This window comes from Melanerpes formicivorus, unplaced genomic scaffold (assembly GCF_026170545.1).
Source record: "Melanerpes formicivorus ecotype bairdi unplaced genomic scaffold, bMelFor1.0.p_v2 SCAF_762, whole genome shotgun sequence".
In the NCBI taxonomy this organism is placed as follows: domain Eukaryota; kingdom Metazoa; phylum Chordata; class Aves; order Piciformes; family Picidae; genus Melanerpes; species Melanerpes formicivorus.
In genome coordinates, this window is record NW_027143114.1 from 61,231 (window position 1) to 78,152 (window position 16,922).

Consider the following 16,922-nt stretch of genomic DNA (forward strand, 5'->3'; position numbering starts at 1 on the left):
TGATGGCTTCTGTACACAAAAGGGAAATAAATTAAAAAGACTTAAGCAGTACCAACAAAGAGGTGGGTTTTTGGTTGCTTCTTGTTGTTGTTGGGTTTGGTTGTTGCTAGAGGGGTTTTTTTTTTGCATTAGTGCAGCTATGCTTGGTGCTGGTTTTTCTATACCTGTTATTGGAAGTCAGTGGGAGGGAATCATCACAAGCATCTGTAAAGCTGCTGTTAATTGCAATATAAGCTCAGTTAAAGAAGAAAAAGGACAACTCAAAACAGGCCTAGGAAGGAGATAAAATTTATTCAAGTAGCATGCAATTCTGGGTGAACACATGATACATGTAAGACAATCTGAAGCATAAATAAAAATTTGCATGAACAGTAACCACTGGGTCCAAGCTTGTATATATATAGTTGTATTTTGTTTGAGGTGAACTGTAATGCAGATGTGATGGTTGAGGGTAGTCTGTGCCTTGGCTTCCTCAGATTTTCTTGTGCTGAAAGGTTCTTGTCAGATTACTTGTGTGATCTTAATTATCTAACATACTATAAAGTGAGAAAAATACAAATTTTCTTGAGCAATGTGATTCTGAAGTAATTTACATCCTGGTTTTAAATTACAATTCAAATCAATCCTGGGCATTTTAAAATGTTACTCATGATAATCAATGTAGTTCCTGATCATCAATGTGGTAGACAAAGACCGACATGAAGAGTTTAAAATGCTGAACCTTACTTTGTTCATAATTTAGCTCCAAATTCATGAGCCTTTAGCGTTCAGATTAACAGAACAAGTGTATGGGAGGAAATGATTATATTCTGGACATAGTGCATAACTTTAATCTTAGTCCTTCAAAAATTCATAACACTGGGGCTTCACCCAGTCTGATTAATTTTCAAAGAATATGTATTTTAATGACACATGTTCATATCTTAATCCCCACTTGCCCTATGACTTGTAGAGGTCCTAACAAAATATGGTTTCTTCACTCAAGTATGAAGAAAGACCAACTACCACAGCAGACACTAGGAGTAGAAACTGAGTAAAAGTACTAGGACTTTCTATTCCTTACTAACCAAAAAGACACTACAAAACTGTCATCAAACACCAGATGCCACCAAATTCAACACAAACGCATTAGGAATCCAGACATTGTTGGCTCTGCTTTCAATTTAATTTCACAGTTTAGTAATTCTAGGTCATGCCACTAAAGTATTGTCCTGTTGGTACTTTTTATTTTATTTCATCGAAACAACTTTTGAAAATTGTGACCTTTTCTAAATCATCTGAGGGTACAAAAGAAGCCTCTCCAAATTACCAAATAAGTCCTAAATTTTTGCATGATCTGAAGTGAATTGTTGGCAGTATGATCAGGTGTCTAATAATTGCCTTTCTTTTTTTCTCCTTTTTTTTTTTCCCAGGAAAGCATAGATTTGGGTGAGATCATGTTTTCCCTTTGTTATTTGCCTACTGCCGGGAGAATGACACTAACAGTCATCAAGTGTAGGAATCTGAAAGCAATGGATATAACTGGTGCATCAGGTGAATTTACTTCTTTTTTAAATAACAAGGAAGGGTCTATTAAGGGAGGGGATAAATAGGAACTCCTTGGGTTTTGCATGTTTGGCATGGCTGTGAAATGCAAGTACCAGGACAACGAGTACAGATCCTGTTCAGATCTACTGGCTATCTTTGGCCTGGGAGTCAGCATGATTGTTCAGAATGCCTGTATCTTCCCTTTGCATTGACAGCATATTGAAAACAGTGTTTGCCAGGGGGACTAAAATCTTTGTAATTTTTTTGTCTTACCAATACAACATTCCTACAAAGAGCTTTGCTCCTATACCTCCCGTTTGAACGACCAATGTCCAAATGCACACAACTGATTATCTGTTACTCAGATCCCTATGTCAAAGTGTCACTGATGTGTGAGGGTCGAAGACTGAAAAAGAGGAAAACCACCACAAAGAAGAACACACTCAATCCTGTTTATAATGAGGCTATCATCTTTGATATCCCTCCTGAGAATGTGGACCAGGTCAGCCTCTCCATTGCAGTGATGGATTATGATCGGTAAGCACAGTTTGCTTTCTGACCACTAACCTTCGGTGAGAAGTTTAGGGCAAGAAACTGCCTTCTACCTCCTTTAGCACTCAAGTAGGCTCAGTGTCACAAAAGACCTTTGGGTCTTTTCCTTAAGAGGTTTAGAGCTTCCACACCATTTAAAGCTCGGGTCATTTTATCTGTGTCATAAATAACTGTGATGGAGGAGAAACCATGGCTCAATCTTTTTACAGGCCCTTAGTATTGGCATACATTTCTGTCCCCATCTGGTGGCTGGACTATGTAAAAGCTTCATAGCTCAGGTATGCCTCCCAGATAAACACCTCTAATTTCTTTTTAAATGGCAGGGATTTGAAATCAAAGAACATTTGGATTACTAAAAAATAGATTCTAATTACTTTATTTGATTGAGTAATAATTAATTATCAGATTGAATCAATAGAGAAGCTTTGTAACATTTCTGTTCAGTCCTTGCTGATAACACACAATTTTCTGTGTCCATACTGAGAACTGACAGGAGGAGACTCCTGCTTAGAACATCTCAAGGACTGCGGGTTAAACTAGACAGTGACTGACAGAATTATGCCCAAGCCAAGCCTGCTTCATTCAAGTGCTATTAGTAATGAGCTCTTGAGAATGCAGGGCAAATAAATGGTGAAAGTCCAATTTAGTAACATGAATCTTCAGATTGTTTTTCCTTGCCATCAGATTTCTGATCATCCTCCAACATCTGTCAGGATGTGAAAGTCAGATTTCTCAGTCAGATGTGAAAGGAGCACTGCAATGCCATTAGGGAGAGAAGAGTACAGCAACTTGCACACTTTCAGTCCTCTTCAGCTGCTCCTTTCAAAGTGTTTGCTAAGAGAAAGTTAGGAAACATTGTTCTAAGGTACGTATGGGCAAGGGGCAGGATGCTATTTTCCAGAGCCCCTCAACAAGTCTATGGAGCTGCCAGGGGTTTGAAGTATTAAGCCCATTAAAGCTACGCCTCTTGCCTTTCACATTTTTGACTGAAGTTCCAATGACAACAATAAGAGATGGCATATACTGTGAAATGATGCCTGAAGGAATTGTAGCAGGAAATGTATTCCCCATTTTCCTTCACATTCCTCTTCTACAAAATTTAAGCACACTTTCCTTCTATATTATTGGCTGTATAATAGTCCTTTTCTATCCTTGTGTCTTTTGGATTGTAAACTTTTAACGGTAGGGGTCATGTCCTCGTTGCTATTTTTGTAGCTGCTAGAAGCACTCTGGGAGTGTCTGGAGGTTTTTGATGCTACCATTACAGAATTTAATATTTCTATACTCCACTAAAACTAACATCTATAATAAATAACTTGAGAACTTTGACCATGTATTCTGTGCTGCACTAAACCAGTAAACAAAATTATACATCAGAAGTTATTAAAACTATTTTTATTTTTAAAAAATCTGCCTCTCTGCAATTCTCAGGGTAGGGCACAACGAGGTCATTGGGGTGTGTCGGACAGGAATTGATGCTGAAGGGCTTGGAAGAGATCATTGGAATGAAATGTTGGCGTATCCACGTAAACCAATAACTCACTGGCATCCACTGATAGAGGTAAGAGGTAGCAACATTTTCTCCTCAGTATATCGAATATTTTTCTCTCTTTCACACTTGCGTGCTTCTGAGAATCATGAAAATCAATGCAGCATCCATGGAGCATCTCTAAGATCCTCAGCACAACCTCAAACAGTTTGCATGGATTTACTTATTACTCAAATGTGCCGTTTCAAAAGTGATGCACTGCTGGTGTTGTAAGAGTAAATTAAAACATTTAAAATTTCCAGAGATTATAAGAAGTTTACATCACCTTAGAAGAGATCATTTGCAAGTATTTCAAAAGCAACCATTTCCTATTCAGAAAATCTTTAGCACGAACAGTTACATTGCCAAAACTTTAATCTGAAACTGGCCTGCTAATTAGGCTAAATTGAGGCAACATACCAGCAGCTACCTCCAGTGTTACTCAGACACTTATTGGAAGCTTACTCAAATGCATGGGAGATGATATCTACAAGCCCCTGGTCTTGGACCTCCTTTCCAACCTGCTAAGGACACATCTTAATGATTTTTTGTATGCAAAATGCTGATGGTTTTGAATTTGTAAAGATTCATACTGAAGCCTCAAGAAGCAGTAGACCCTTTTTGGGGACATAGAGGATGCACTTTTCAAGCCCTGTCTGAAAGGAATCTCTATAGAAAAATGAGTAACTGTCTGAGGCATCACAGGCCATGTGTTTTCTGCACTGCATGGCAGGTACAGTGACAGGAAAAGCCCAACAAGGCTTCAGTAAAACACCTTAAGAAAAGTCAATGCAGGAGTGAAGCCTTTTTTTAGAGGTTTGTGTCAAACGTATTAGGGACACTTTTAGGAGATCACTTTAAGAATTTCCTTTATTAGTTCTGTCAAAGACTTTGATCCAGAAAGAGTTTAGATAAGAATTGAATTTGTCTTTGAGGGAGTCTCTCATCCTCTGAAATGAGTGTAATGCGGAGCCACTATGCTCTGATTTTTAAATCTGACTCTTTTCTTGCAGTTACCTGGACGAGCAACCAGTTTTGATAGCCAGGGATCTTGTTCATCACCAAAACCACCGCTCACACCCTAATGAACAAGAGTGGTCTCATCGTGTTCAGCGTCCAAAGCTTCCTTGTAGCTCGCATCGACATAAACAGAAGGTTTGGCTTCCGCAGATGAACAGTATCCATAATTTTTTATTAAAATACATTTTTTTCTATTCTAAGTCTTATATTACAGTTTGTAATTTCTTAACATACAAATGAAGTTGACTTGAGCCAAATATAACCCTTCCTCATACGAATCCATTCATCTGTTTTCTCACTGGCATATATCCAGCATCATATCCAAGCAGTGTTTTGATATGCCCTAGATCTTTGCATAGACAAAGAAGTCAGAAAACAATCCCTTAAGCAATTCAAAACCACTGCAGCTTGTAACACCTAATTCTTTTGAGAAAGAGCAAATAACCATATATAGCTCATGAATTAAATTTCTTCTAAATTGCACTAAATCCTCTATGACTTCTCAAGATAATTCTTCAAACTGAATGTTGCACAAAAAATCAACTGTTGTTGTGTTTTGAATGTTTGGAAAATCAGTTCATACCTTGAGCAGGGAGGAAGGGCTGACCAAAAGCACACTGAAGCCAATAAGAAGGACACTAGTGGCTTCAATGGGTTTTAGTTCAGCCTTTATGGAACAGGTCTGACAAGTGTATCTATGCAGTTATAATCTTCCATCAGTCAAGATGATGGCTGCCCCTACAGGAACTCATTAGTTTGTCCAGCAAAAACAACCAGACACTTGTGTCCAAGCAACTGTACTCACTGGCTGTTTTGCTTCAGCTACCTGCTGGTTGATGAAGAGCTAGCTTGGATGTCTCTACATGGCGCTGAACAGTGCATGTATGGGTATTGTGGAAAGCTAATGTGCCTGCAATGAAATGTGTGAAAGCTAATGCAGCTCCACAGGGGGGTAGGTGTCTCCTGATGAGGTGCATCCAACCTTTTCGAAGCAGCTTGTTTGCTACTCTGAAGTAAAGGAATTGATTTATTGTATTTTAGCTGTTAAAAGAAAAAAAAAAAATAAAAGAAAGAAAAAGAAAAAGTAAGAAAGAAATTGACCAAAACCTGCAGTTACACAGAATATTTTTCCAATTCTTGATTTATAGTGAAAGTATTGTATTTCTTTGAAGTTATTTTGTGTAATTGCATAGCTCATACAGAATAGTTTCTGGTCCCTGGCTGGATGCCTCTGGAATGATATGCTAAATATGAACTCAGTGTACATTTTGTGTCAATATACAGAGAAAGAAACTGAAATACAACAATTTGCTAAACTAGCATACTCATTTATTGGACTACACAGTGAAAGCAAATTGAATAAAAAGTATTGCCTGAATTGAGCTGCTTTAGAGACTGGAAGAGAGCCACATATTATTTTGCAGATTTAACTGGGTTTTTTTAACACTGCAGTTTACCTCAGTCAAATAGATTTCTTTTTTTTTTTCTATTTGTGAAGAGCATGACAAGGACTGCATGATTGGGACTGAGATTTTGAAAGCTGAACTGTACCTACAAAAAAGGTTGAAGTGATGGCCCTTTTTTTGTAGCTTTGTAAAGAGAGCCGAAAATGTTTTCCAACATACTTTTTTACAGGAATAAAAACTAGTGTCATATATCAGAAAAATGCCAATGGAAGATTGATTTTCAGTAATGAAAGAATTTGTGAGAATTAATCTAGTTACAAAGGGAAAAGATAGTTTAGACCGACTCTGAAGAACCATATTGGCCTGGTTAGTTCAGCCTGGTTGACACAGAATATGTTTACGAAGATCCACTCCCTCCATTCTGCTAACTAATCTCTAAGAGAGTCAAATATTCCTTGAAGTATCTTAGATGCTCCAGGGAAGTTAGAAGGCTGTTCTTAACATCATGGTATTTCTAAGACCAAAAAAAAGTTGAGGCAGATTTTGTACTTTGCACTCTGTTTCTAACAATGCAGCAAGCAAGCAAATAAATAAGTAAGTCTTTAAGGCACACTTTACAACTTAAAAAAACCCAAGCCAAATAAAAATTACTCCAGTTCAGTTTTTGAATGTCTGTCCCAGGTTGCTATTCACAGCCTCTAGACAGAAATAGTTTTGCCACAAGAAGGCTGATAATGCTGAGCACAGTTCCTCCCTGTTCAAGGCTGTATTTTCATCACCATAAATACAGAGCAGCCTTGCAGAACTTCATTCCTGTCTGCTGTGGGTAATTTTTTTACCAGGAGAACAGGCTTGCCTCTGTGGGTTATCATTGTTACCATTGTGAGACTCTGTGGCCTACATAACTTTCATCATGATTTTTCAAGGTTGATGTAGAAAGAGATACATATTCCTGTGAAGAGTGAAAAACTACTTTGTATATACATTTATCTTAATATAAATTATATCAACAGTGGCCTTTGTGGCCTAGAAAATACTTTTTGTAATGTGGTACTGTAACAGTTAATTATTCTTTGCACTTTTTTTGCACCTAATATCCAAAAAGCTAACAATTCCACGATGAAATGTAGCATAAGCGTTCAGCAATGAGCAATGTCTTTTAAACTATTTTATTGTTCTCTATGAGTATCCTGTGTGTTTCATTGTAAGTATTAAGGTATTTCAGGTTTTGTTTTCTTCAATTTAAGTTGTCAAACACCAAAGGAATAATAGCTTAGTTTGTGCTCTCTTATTGTGTTATTTATGGTATTGTTGATAACAATAGTGGACAATTTCTGTGTCTAAACTTGATTTATGGGTGCTCTGCATCTACAAGAAACTGGACTGAAAAATTACCATGATATCTAGCTTCAAAAATCATTCCCTAATTAATGATTTTTAATCTGTTGTCATTTATTAATTGAATCATGCAAACAATGATATATTCTTTTTTCCCACTGCTTTCTTAGTTACCTTACACGACAGAGTATATATTTAGTGTAACCAACCCATTGGCTTTAGAGCCTGGTTCACAAGTTACTCTCTGAGCATACACATAAGTGCACTCAGTAAAAGGTTAGCACATATTTAGTCAACTAATACATTGCTTTATGTATCTATGAAGAGATTTCAAATATTATAATTGGGAGAAGTTGTAAATTCCATGCTCCCATCCTGAATGTTTTGGGCTTTTGTCTTATCCACATTTCTGCCACACCACAAAGATTAGCCTAATCTGAGCAAAATCAAACCTGACAAATGGTTGGTGTAAAATATCTTTTAGTAGTCTTACAAGAATTTGAGAAACTCACGTTCTTAAAAGCCTGTGTCATTTTTACTGAAATGATTGACTGGAAACAGTAGCAGTACTTCATAAGAATTGTATTTTGCACTGCAGAACTTTTGTATAATTTCACAACAGTAAACTACAGAACTGTACAGAGAAAGTACATGATGGATTAAGTGGTTCCAGGGGAGCCACTTTGTATTTATTTTCAATAATGCACTGTAAAGTGAAAAATCCCAAATACAAATGTATCTAATGAGCCATTCTAGTCTTTTGGGTAAATATTGTTTTCAAGCAATTGTTTCCCTTCCCCTTATTAAATAAGTTTTCAGGGACCATTAAACTTGCTCTAAGCAACCATAAAATTGTTATTAGGTCTATGCAAAACATTAAGCAGGACCCCAAGCCACAGGTAGATTTAAGATTCTAGTGGCACTGCACGTAGTAAGATAGGTGAGCATATGCTCAACAAGATGTAAGTCACATATTGTACTCCATGATCTCAACTTTAGATCACCATATTGTATATTTCTGATTATATGGCCCTTCCCCTCACTCTCCCAGCAAGTAACTATCTCTTTCACCACCATCTTTTCTCTATATTGGGCTTCTGTTCAAGCAGTGGAGCCCTGAATCTTACTTTTGTCTGCAGTGCTGCAAGTTGACTCATGGCCTTAAAAAAAGTAGTAATACTAAACCTGTGGAGTCCTGACCAAAATGTGTTGGGTAGCTAAATCGCTCATCTTCATGCTACAAAGAGTTAGCTGTCAAGGAAGTAACTTCTCATCTCTGCAGTCCCTTACAATCATCAGAATTTCAGAAAGTACTATCCTGAAAGATAAGATCAGGGGCAGAGAAAGTGGCCAGAACCAACATGATAAAACAAAACTTAGTGCACCAGGACGAAAGCTTTCCTGCAAGATTTCTTCTTCAATACATGGGATTGTTTTGACTTCTTATGTTTAAGTAACAAATCTCTATATTTTTTCTTAAGAATCATAACCACATTCAATATTTTTGAAGAAATATTTGAGCAAACATGAAACATTTTCATTTAGTTGATTTTTTATTTCCTAAGGGAAAATGCAATTACTTCCTGATTTCTTTCAATGGGTGCATTTTTTGGAGCAATATTAAGAAAACTTTGAGTTTCCAAGAAGAGACTTATTTGATTCATCCATTTCTCCTATTTCTCAGTTTTGTAATTTGCTTCAATGTAATCCTTTTGAAAGTTTTTAACATATGGTGTACAACAAATACATGGTAGTCTACTTCCAAGATTATTTTGCTATGTCTTTTTAATCAATTGACTGCTTGTATCTTAACAACTTTTATACGTACTGACTTTTTATTACAATCCATTACTTTAGCAAGTTTTACACATCTGAAATCATTTTACTACACTTTAAAGTCTGTAAACGTGTAGAAGGGTGTGTAATTATTTTAGATCTCAGTGACAGAGTTCTGCTCTTGCTGAAAACAACATCCATAAATGTGCCTGCAAAATTTGAAACCCTCCATGTTAGAGCATGCAAAAACCTAGATTTGCACATACAAGTATTTGCACTTACACAGTGTATAAACATTATTATTTAGCACTTCTATTTCAACAGAATACCCACACTTAATCAGACATATCACAGAATTGTCAGGGTTGGAAGGGACCCCAAGGATCATCCAATTCCAACCCCCCTGCCATGGGTGGGGACACTTTCCACTAGATCAGGTTGCCCAGAACCCCATCCAGCCTGGCGTTAAAAAAATCCAGGGATGTTTCAGTTCATGCTAAATATTGGACAAATCTATACTGAGTGACAGTTCCTTGACCTGAAAAGTCCAAATGAGTTTATTTGTAGAAATTAATATGCTTGCAAATTCTGTAATCTTTAAAATACAACTCTATGTTAATTAGACAGTGAGGTGATTTTTGGACAAAGCTCATCTAGTATATGTTAGACCACCCAAAATTTGGGCAAAATAAAGTGTATATGACAAGAATATTATATATGTATCCATATTTTGATAGAAATATTTCTCTCTTGTTCACACTGCAGCTGAGACTAAGTTTAAACCCTTTCCTCAAGATTCATTTTCACTTAAGTTAATAAGGCTTGCCAGTCTAATCTGAGCTATCTACTGTCAGAAAATAGCTAAATCATGACACAGAGCAGACTGCAGAGATAAAAACAGACAGTAGACACACAAGTATTCAATATAATTGCAAACACTGGAATTAAAAGCTTCCTTTACTGTACTATAAAGCAGGAATAAAGAAGGATAGAGTCAAAATTATGCATAGGACTTAATTGAGGTGCTGATCACAGCCATTTACCATTTTCAAGGCAAATACTACCTTAACTCTAGTAAGTGTCTTGTCTTTGCCAAATGAATGAATATCTCCGGCACAATTCCCTCTCTCCTTAGCCCCAGCTGGAAACTGTCAGTTTTTTAACAGCACACAGGAAACTCAGAGATGGTTCTCTTAACAGAAAATGAAGCTGCAGGTGGGATTTAAATATCACAGGGGAATCTGGCCAGGAAAATGGAACTAACACCTTCAATCTTGTGCTGAGTGCTAGAGGATGCTTGATGATAGCAAGTGCTCAGACCTATGATTTTATTTTTTTATCTGATAGTACCTCTACAATGTTATTGTTGCTGGAAACCTTTCCTTTACTGGCTTAGAAAGTAATCTGCCTCTGGTATTACTGTGTAAAACTTTTCCACCCAAGTATAGACCATGACATTTATGTTACAAGGGATTCACTTCCCTGGAAGGGCATAAAAATCATGTTCAATTTGCAAAGAAAATTTGGCAAGAAAAAAATCACTTAAAGCTTTGCACTGTATCCTCAAGATGACTCTTCACTTTGTTGGTACTAAGGACAAGCATTGGTATCTTAAGTGATCCAAGGGAGGGCATTTCGTACTTTATTGTTCTGCCCGTGTTGGTGAACCATGTTAGCTCTACAGAAGACCTTCAGTATTAACACTGTCAAAATACAACTGATAAATAAAAATACAGGTTATCTAGGTTATCAATGTACCAACTCTCTCTATAGTAGTAAACACATATCAACTCCCTGATACATAATTCAAAACATTGTGCTCTGAAAGCTGGATCTGCAGGAAGTAACATAGCTGCTATGATGAAAGTGGAGAGGCTCTGTAATTATTTATTTATACAATATGTTGAGTTGGCTATTGATCTTGAATTAGATGACTTCAATAAGTAGGTGTTAGGAGGGAAAAAAAAGAACAACAGGTAAAAAATGTTTGGCAAGGAAGTACCTCTTAAAAGATAGTGAGACTTACAAAATGTTAGTGTCCATCCTGGTGGCCCAGGAAAAATACCTCTCATCTAAAAGGGTCAAAATCCAAGCAGGCATAGGGGGAAAAAATCAAAAAGATATATTTCAAAAGCACAGGAAAGAGTGAGGGATATGTTTCAGAAAAGACAAGATTTCTGTGAACAGGATGGGATGCAATCTGCTGCTGTAGTTCACAGAGAAATAGGGGTAGGTTACTCCCCCATTAAATGAAGAGAAAGTAACTGGCAGGACAGATATGCATATGGACTGCTATTTTCAAATCCATTTATTTAAAATATTTAAGTATACCTATCTAAGCTTAAATATTTAAATAGCATTCTGCAATGGATTCTGCAAATCCATTCAGACTGTCTGGACTACTACAGTTAGTAGAGACACAATGTCCTGGGCCCTACATAATTGTAGGAGAGTCATGAAATCCTGCCTCTCATCTGGACAGATGAAGGCAGGACACCTGACAAGTAAAGAGACAGACCAAAGAAAGGATGAGAGCACAGATATTTCATGACAGCTTCAGAGCTCACAGAGAGCTTTACCACTCAGATATTACCAAGGGTATAGCAAGAGTGCTAGTAGCATATTTTCATGACAGTAACCTACCTACCCTGTATATGGTTTTCCTCTCCCTCAAAATGCAGGCAGAGAAATGTTTTGGAGAGATTGTTTTGTAAAATAGTTTGGGATCTTTTCACACCTTAGAAATTCCAATCCCTGCAGAAAATAAAACTCTAGAACAAACCAAAGTGGCTTTCCTGCATAGAATAATGGTATATTTTTAAGACATGATATCTTGATAGTTCTTTGAGTTAGAAGGAATTACTATGTTTTCTATTATAAAACAGTACTTTCTAGAGTCACAGAATTCCTACTTGCCTAGTCCTTGTGCAATTCATAACAGAAGACATGCTCTAACAAATGCTTGTGGACAAAACAGGCATTTTAAGCACTTAAGATTCTTAACATCTGTGTGTTGGGATAGCTTCTAGGCTAGTTTCAAGGGAAATGAGATATTTTTGTGAAGTAGTTGCATTTCTATAAAGAGGATAAAGAGTTGTTTTCTTTAAATATACTATGAGAAGACACTGATAATTGCATAATAAGTGAAGAGAGAACAAGAAGATATCTAAAATCTAGTATCTAAATGGCATCTGATCCATGAGCATGAGAGAAAAGAGGGGGAAAACCTACTGAGCCTGTAAAGAGCTCTCTAAGAAAAAAAGCTATTTAAAAGTGGAAAATATAAAGAAGGGGTGAGTTGAGAGAATTTTCAGTAGTCAGAAATGTATGTATAGCAGACAATTCCAAAGAAGAGTTTTTTGATGTAATTCCCCTGTCTGACATCTTGTGCTGCCATTTGCAAACTCACAAGGGTGGTGGGAACCATGCTGCAGAATTTGTGTCTGTTCTCAAACATCCCTCTACCTCACATATCCTTTATCCCAGGGGATTCAGACTGCAAAGAGCACTGGTAGTTGTTCATGGCACACTGCTGGCTTGCAGTCAGATGCAGTCCTCTCAAGATGCTCTAATGGTCTCCTGTTTATTTGCACCTGGCACAGATTGGAAAATCTCCAATAGATGAAAAATCTTTTTTATATAATGCCACCTCTTCTCATTTTCAGAGTTTCTGACAATCAGTACATGAATTACTAATAGGAAACCCCTGAAAATGCTGCTGTGATACAGAAGGTAGTGGCTTTGTTTTCAAATCAAGCCTAAACTAATACTACAAAACAGTGGACAAACCATTGAGCTGTTGCAGGTGCTAATTCTCCAATGACTCACAAAACTGAAGTCATAATTATACTGTATTTCTCTCTTAATACCCTGCAGGTCTTTGTGTATGAAAAGGGTCCTGGAACTAATGTTCCAGATAAATCCCATTTCCTCCTGTTCTTCCTGTTCATGGAGGTTCAGCTGAATAAGGAATTCTTATTCCTTTGTCCTAAATTGTCACATGGTACTGGGTGTGCTGTAATTGTTTCACCCTGGGAGTGGCTGCCTCTTACTGAAAATCCGTGTGATCAATGGAGGAACATTACTTCTCTCACCATGGTTTTCTGAGGCTTAATTGCATAATAACAGTTACAAGGGAAATTACTGCATAGCTGAATGAGATATGGAATTGCCAGATACAATTGTTATTGGCCAATGTATGCATGTGTGTATAGGTGTACTTCTTTATGTAAACAGACCTTTGGCTACCATGGAAAATGAAAAAGATTTCTTAGATTCTCCAAAGAGCACTTTACACTCCTACAAATATTCCTTTCAAGCTTTATTTAAGTGTTTCAGGATCTTTGTTATCCTTGCAGCACAAGAACTTGAATCTTTTTAGGTTGTCAGTCCACCATGGCAACTTTGTGCCAGAGAATTAAAATCACTAATGGAAAAGCTTTATTTTATCCAGCAACTGAACCTGCACAGCTAGAACTTTTCTATATTATTTTGAAAGGGAGCCTGGCATTATAAAGCTAAAGCTACTTGCCAGTAGCAGACAAAATTGTATTTCCTAGCCAAGTTTTAGAGAAGCTCTGTGGATGATACTCTAAAATATTGAGTTTGATTCCACATACTCTCCAGAAAAAGAGCAGCCCAGGAAGTCAAAGAGTAGTTCCTATGTAAAGAAGGCTTGATAACAAGGAACATGTGTTGAGATTTCATTCAAATTATTCCAAGGCATCTTTCAGAATTTTTTACCTTGTTTTCTGTACTGTTGTTAAAAGTTATTTTTTTTCTTAAGACAAGACTTCATAATTTAACCTCTAACATGGCAAAAAGTGGTACTAAAGTACCTATCTACTCATGCACTGAAAATAATATTGATGAAAAAAAAATTAAAAGCCTTTTAGCAAAAATACATGTGACAGCAACATATAAACATGCTGACAAAAATACATTTTACTTTTTCCATTATTATTTTCCTTTCCTAAATACAATTAGAACAGTTTTGCCTCCCTTTTATGGACTGCGTCAAGAAGAACAATGAAGGGCAAATGCATCTAATGTAGCTTTAGAAATCCTTGAAACAAGATGGCACAGAACAAGATATTAAATTCAGCCTTCTAAGGTGCAGTTTTAAGAATACACACTTCTATACTTAGCAATGCTACAAAAGCTTGCTGGAAAATATTTATTACCTTACTTCCAATATACAAGAATTATAGCATGCCTTCAAAAGGAGCTTTCTTTTAGGTCTGTCACTTATTATCTTATATGGAAACTGTTCTTGTGGTAATTAAAATGAAACATTTCTTTTTAATGTCATGGTAACAGATTATTAAATATATCCAGTAAAATTAGTCTGTAGGTCTTTTTAGGATGTAGTTTCATTTCAAAGCATTACATACCTGACCAGCCCTCAACTGAAATCTAACAGGAGCACTGCTATTGATTTTGGCTGTGTTTGCATTAGGTTGCATGTGATGATGCATCATAGTATATTATTAAACTAAACCAGCAAGCAATCTCAAGGCAAGCAGAACGAATTCTCTTATATCCATCATGGATGTTTGTTACTTGCTGACAATTCAGACCATACCAAAAGTCCTCAGTGCATCTCTAGGATATGAATTACTATTGCAAATGCTAATTTTACTAATATGAGTAACAATAATAATATAGAAATATGAGCCACAGATGCCTAATTTGGTAAGTAAATATGTCTGGTCTCTGTAGTCAGGCATGGAGGTCAGATGTATCTTTACCAGATATTTCCTTCTCAGTAGTGGCCTGCAGTTTTCCACATGATTCCATTTTGCTACTGAAAGTCAGAGAGTATCTATAAAGACTAAACATTTACTATGTAACATTTAGATAGTCATGTTGCACATCAGATATAAAGAACTTCTTGTCATTCTATATTTCTATGGAAAATATTGAACAAAATTTACTTTTGTTAAATAGATAACTATGTCTTAAGAAAAGGAAAATATATAGATATATATTTAATATTGATTCTTCTTTCTTTTTCTTCCAACTATGAGTCTAAATTCTTTGTATTCTTCTGTATTTAGGTAAGTAGTCTCAACAGGATACATAGGACCTAAATACACATGGATGTCTATGGATGGGATATGGCTAGTTCTCTACCCTACATGTAGGCACTGTTGGCATCCTGATATGGAGAGGCACCCCTGACTTGTGCAAGCTTATGCTAGAAGCACACTTCAGCACCTTCCACACTAGTGTAGCTGTGCTTGCTAGGATTGTAGCAGTCAAAGTCAAACGGCATTTTTCATTGTCCTTCTCTGCCTAGTCCTCACCACCTCAGGCAGCAGGACGGAAGCTCTGGCTCCTCTGTGTGCCAGCCAGATGATCCTCTAGTCACTTGCAAGGACAGTCCCCAAAAGCTTCTTCTTCCTTCTCATTAGCTTGTAGTTTGCACTGTGTTCAAGCCAACTAGTTTCAGTGCGCTCCTCTTGAGAACTAAAGCAGGGAAAGTAGAATACAGAAACTAGCCACATCTTCACAATGCTACATTTTTCTAGTATGTGTTTTTTCTCTGGGGAAAGCATTCTCCACCGTGTATGCTTCAAAAGGTAGGAAGTTAAATTGGAGTTCCTGGCCACTGGCAACACAACAAAAAAAAAAAAACAACCAACCAAAAAAAACACCACCAAACAAAAATAAATAAATAAATCTATAAATAGATAGATAGATAGATAGATAGAGACACAAAAGAACCCCCAAGAAAAGGAAAAAAATATAAACACAACCCAACCAACTGAAATTCCACCCAATATTGAAACACTTAGGATTTCTAAATACTAAAAATAAGGACCCAATACAATCCCTGTCAGAATAAGCACGTTTGCTGTGACAATGTGGGGCCCTGGTCTAGGCCCTACCTGGCCCAAGCTCTAACAGAACTCCCTACCTTTAAACTAACCTTTATTAGATCAGAAATGTTGCCAAGTCTATGTAGCTTTCAAAGAACTGAAGAGTTCTTTTAAGATTTTGTCTCTTCTTGCTATGTGGTGTTGGCTGACCAAGATCTAATGTTAAATACCTGACTGTTTCAGTACTCTTTATTCAGTGTTCATGCTGTGACCTTTTAAATGAAGTCTGTGATTTGATACTTAGGCACTGTTCAAGTCAATATTCTTGGCTTCTGCATTATAGAGACAAGAAAACAAAACTTTTGGAACTCGTGTTACTGGCTTTTTGTATGCGCTAAATGGCCACTTGTGAAACTTGACAGCATTAAAATTGTACTACTGGTAGTAAATGGGGGGGGGAGGGGGAGGGTTTGCACTAGCCTTTGAGACTCGTAACACATTTGAGTATTTTTACAATGTGTTCTCTAGAAAGTGTGAATCTATTTGTCAGTTCTGGGGAAAAAAAAAACAAAACTATGTTACAATGAAACCTCAAAAGATGTTATGAAGTGTACAGTTTGTGATAATTTTATATTAAAAAGACAAGAAAAAGAAAAGAACTACTTTGAAATAGTTTTATTCTAATTGTTTCGTATGTATTTTGAACAAGAAATAAAGTGATTAAAATTATTCACCTTTTCTTTTTTTTTGTCCTTCTTTCTTTCAAAGGAAACTGTTCCAAGCGAAATAGAGTTCAGTGGGTTATAATTACAGAGATCATCTTTCCCTATTTATTCTCTCCCTTTTCCATGTCAAAATTTCTGTGCACCTATGGCATATTCTCATTGGCACAATGCTTTAAGATCAACTCTAAAAGGGAATAAATTTTGTTGCTATGAGTGGGAAGACCAG

At 36.6% G+C, this 16,922-nt stretch overlaps 1 protein-coding gene across 1 annotated transcript in view; it reads left to right on the top strand.

Moving 5' to 3' along the window:
- LOC137460797 (synaptotagmin-10) overlaps window positions 1–16,674 on the top strand; it is a 45,841-nt gene extending 29,167 nt beyond the window's left edge. Inside the window, exons 4-7 of the mRNA XM_068170895.1 lie at window positions 1,413–1,533; window positions 1,893–2,064; window positions 3,511–3,640; window positions 4,621–16,674. Coding sequence (XP_068026996.1) covers window positions 1,413–1,533; window positions 1,893–2,064; window positions 3,511–3,640; window positions 4,621–4,692 — 495 coding nt within the window. The 3' untranslated portion in view covers window positions 4,693–16,674. The remainder of the gene's footprint in view (window positions 1–1,412; window positions 1,534–1,892; window positions 2,065–3,510; window positions 3,641–4,620) is intronic.
- Window positions 16,675–16,922: the final 248 nt, after the last annotated feature.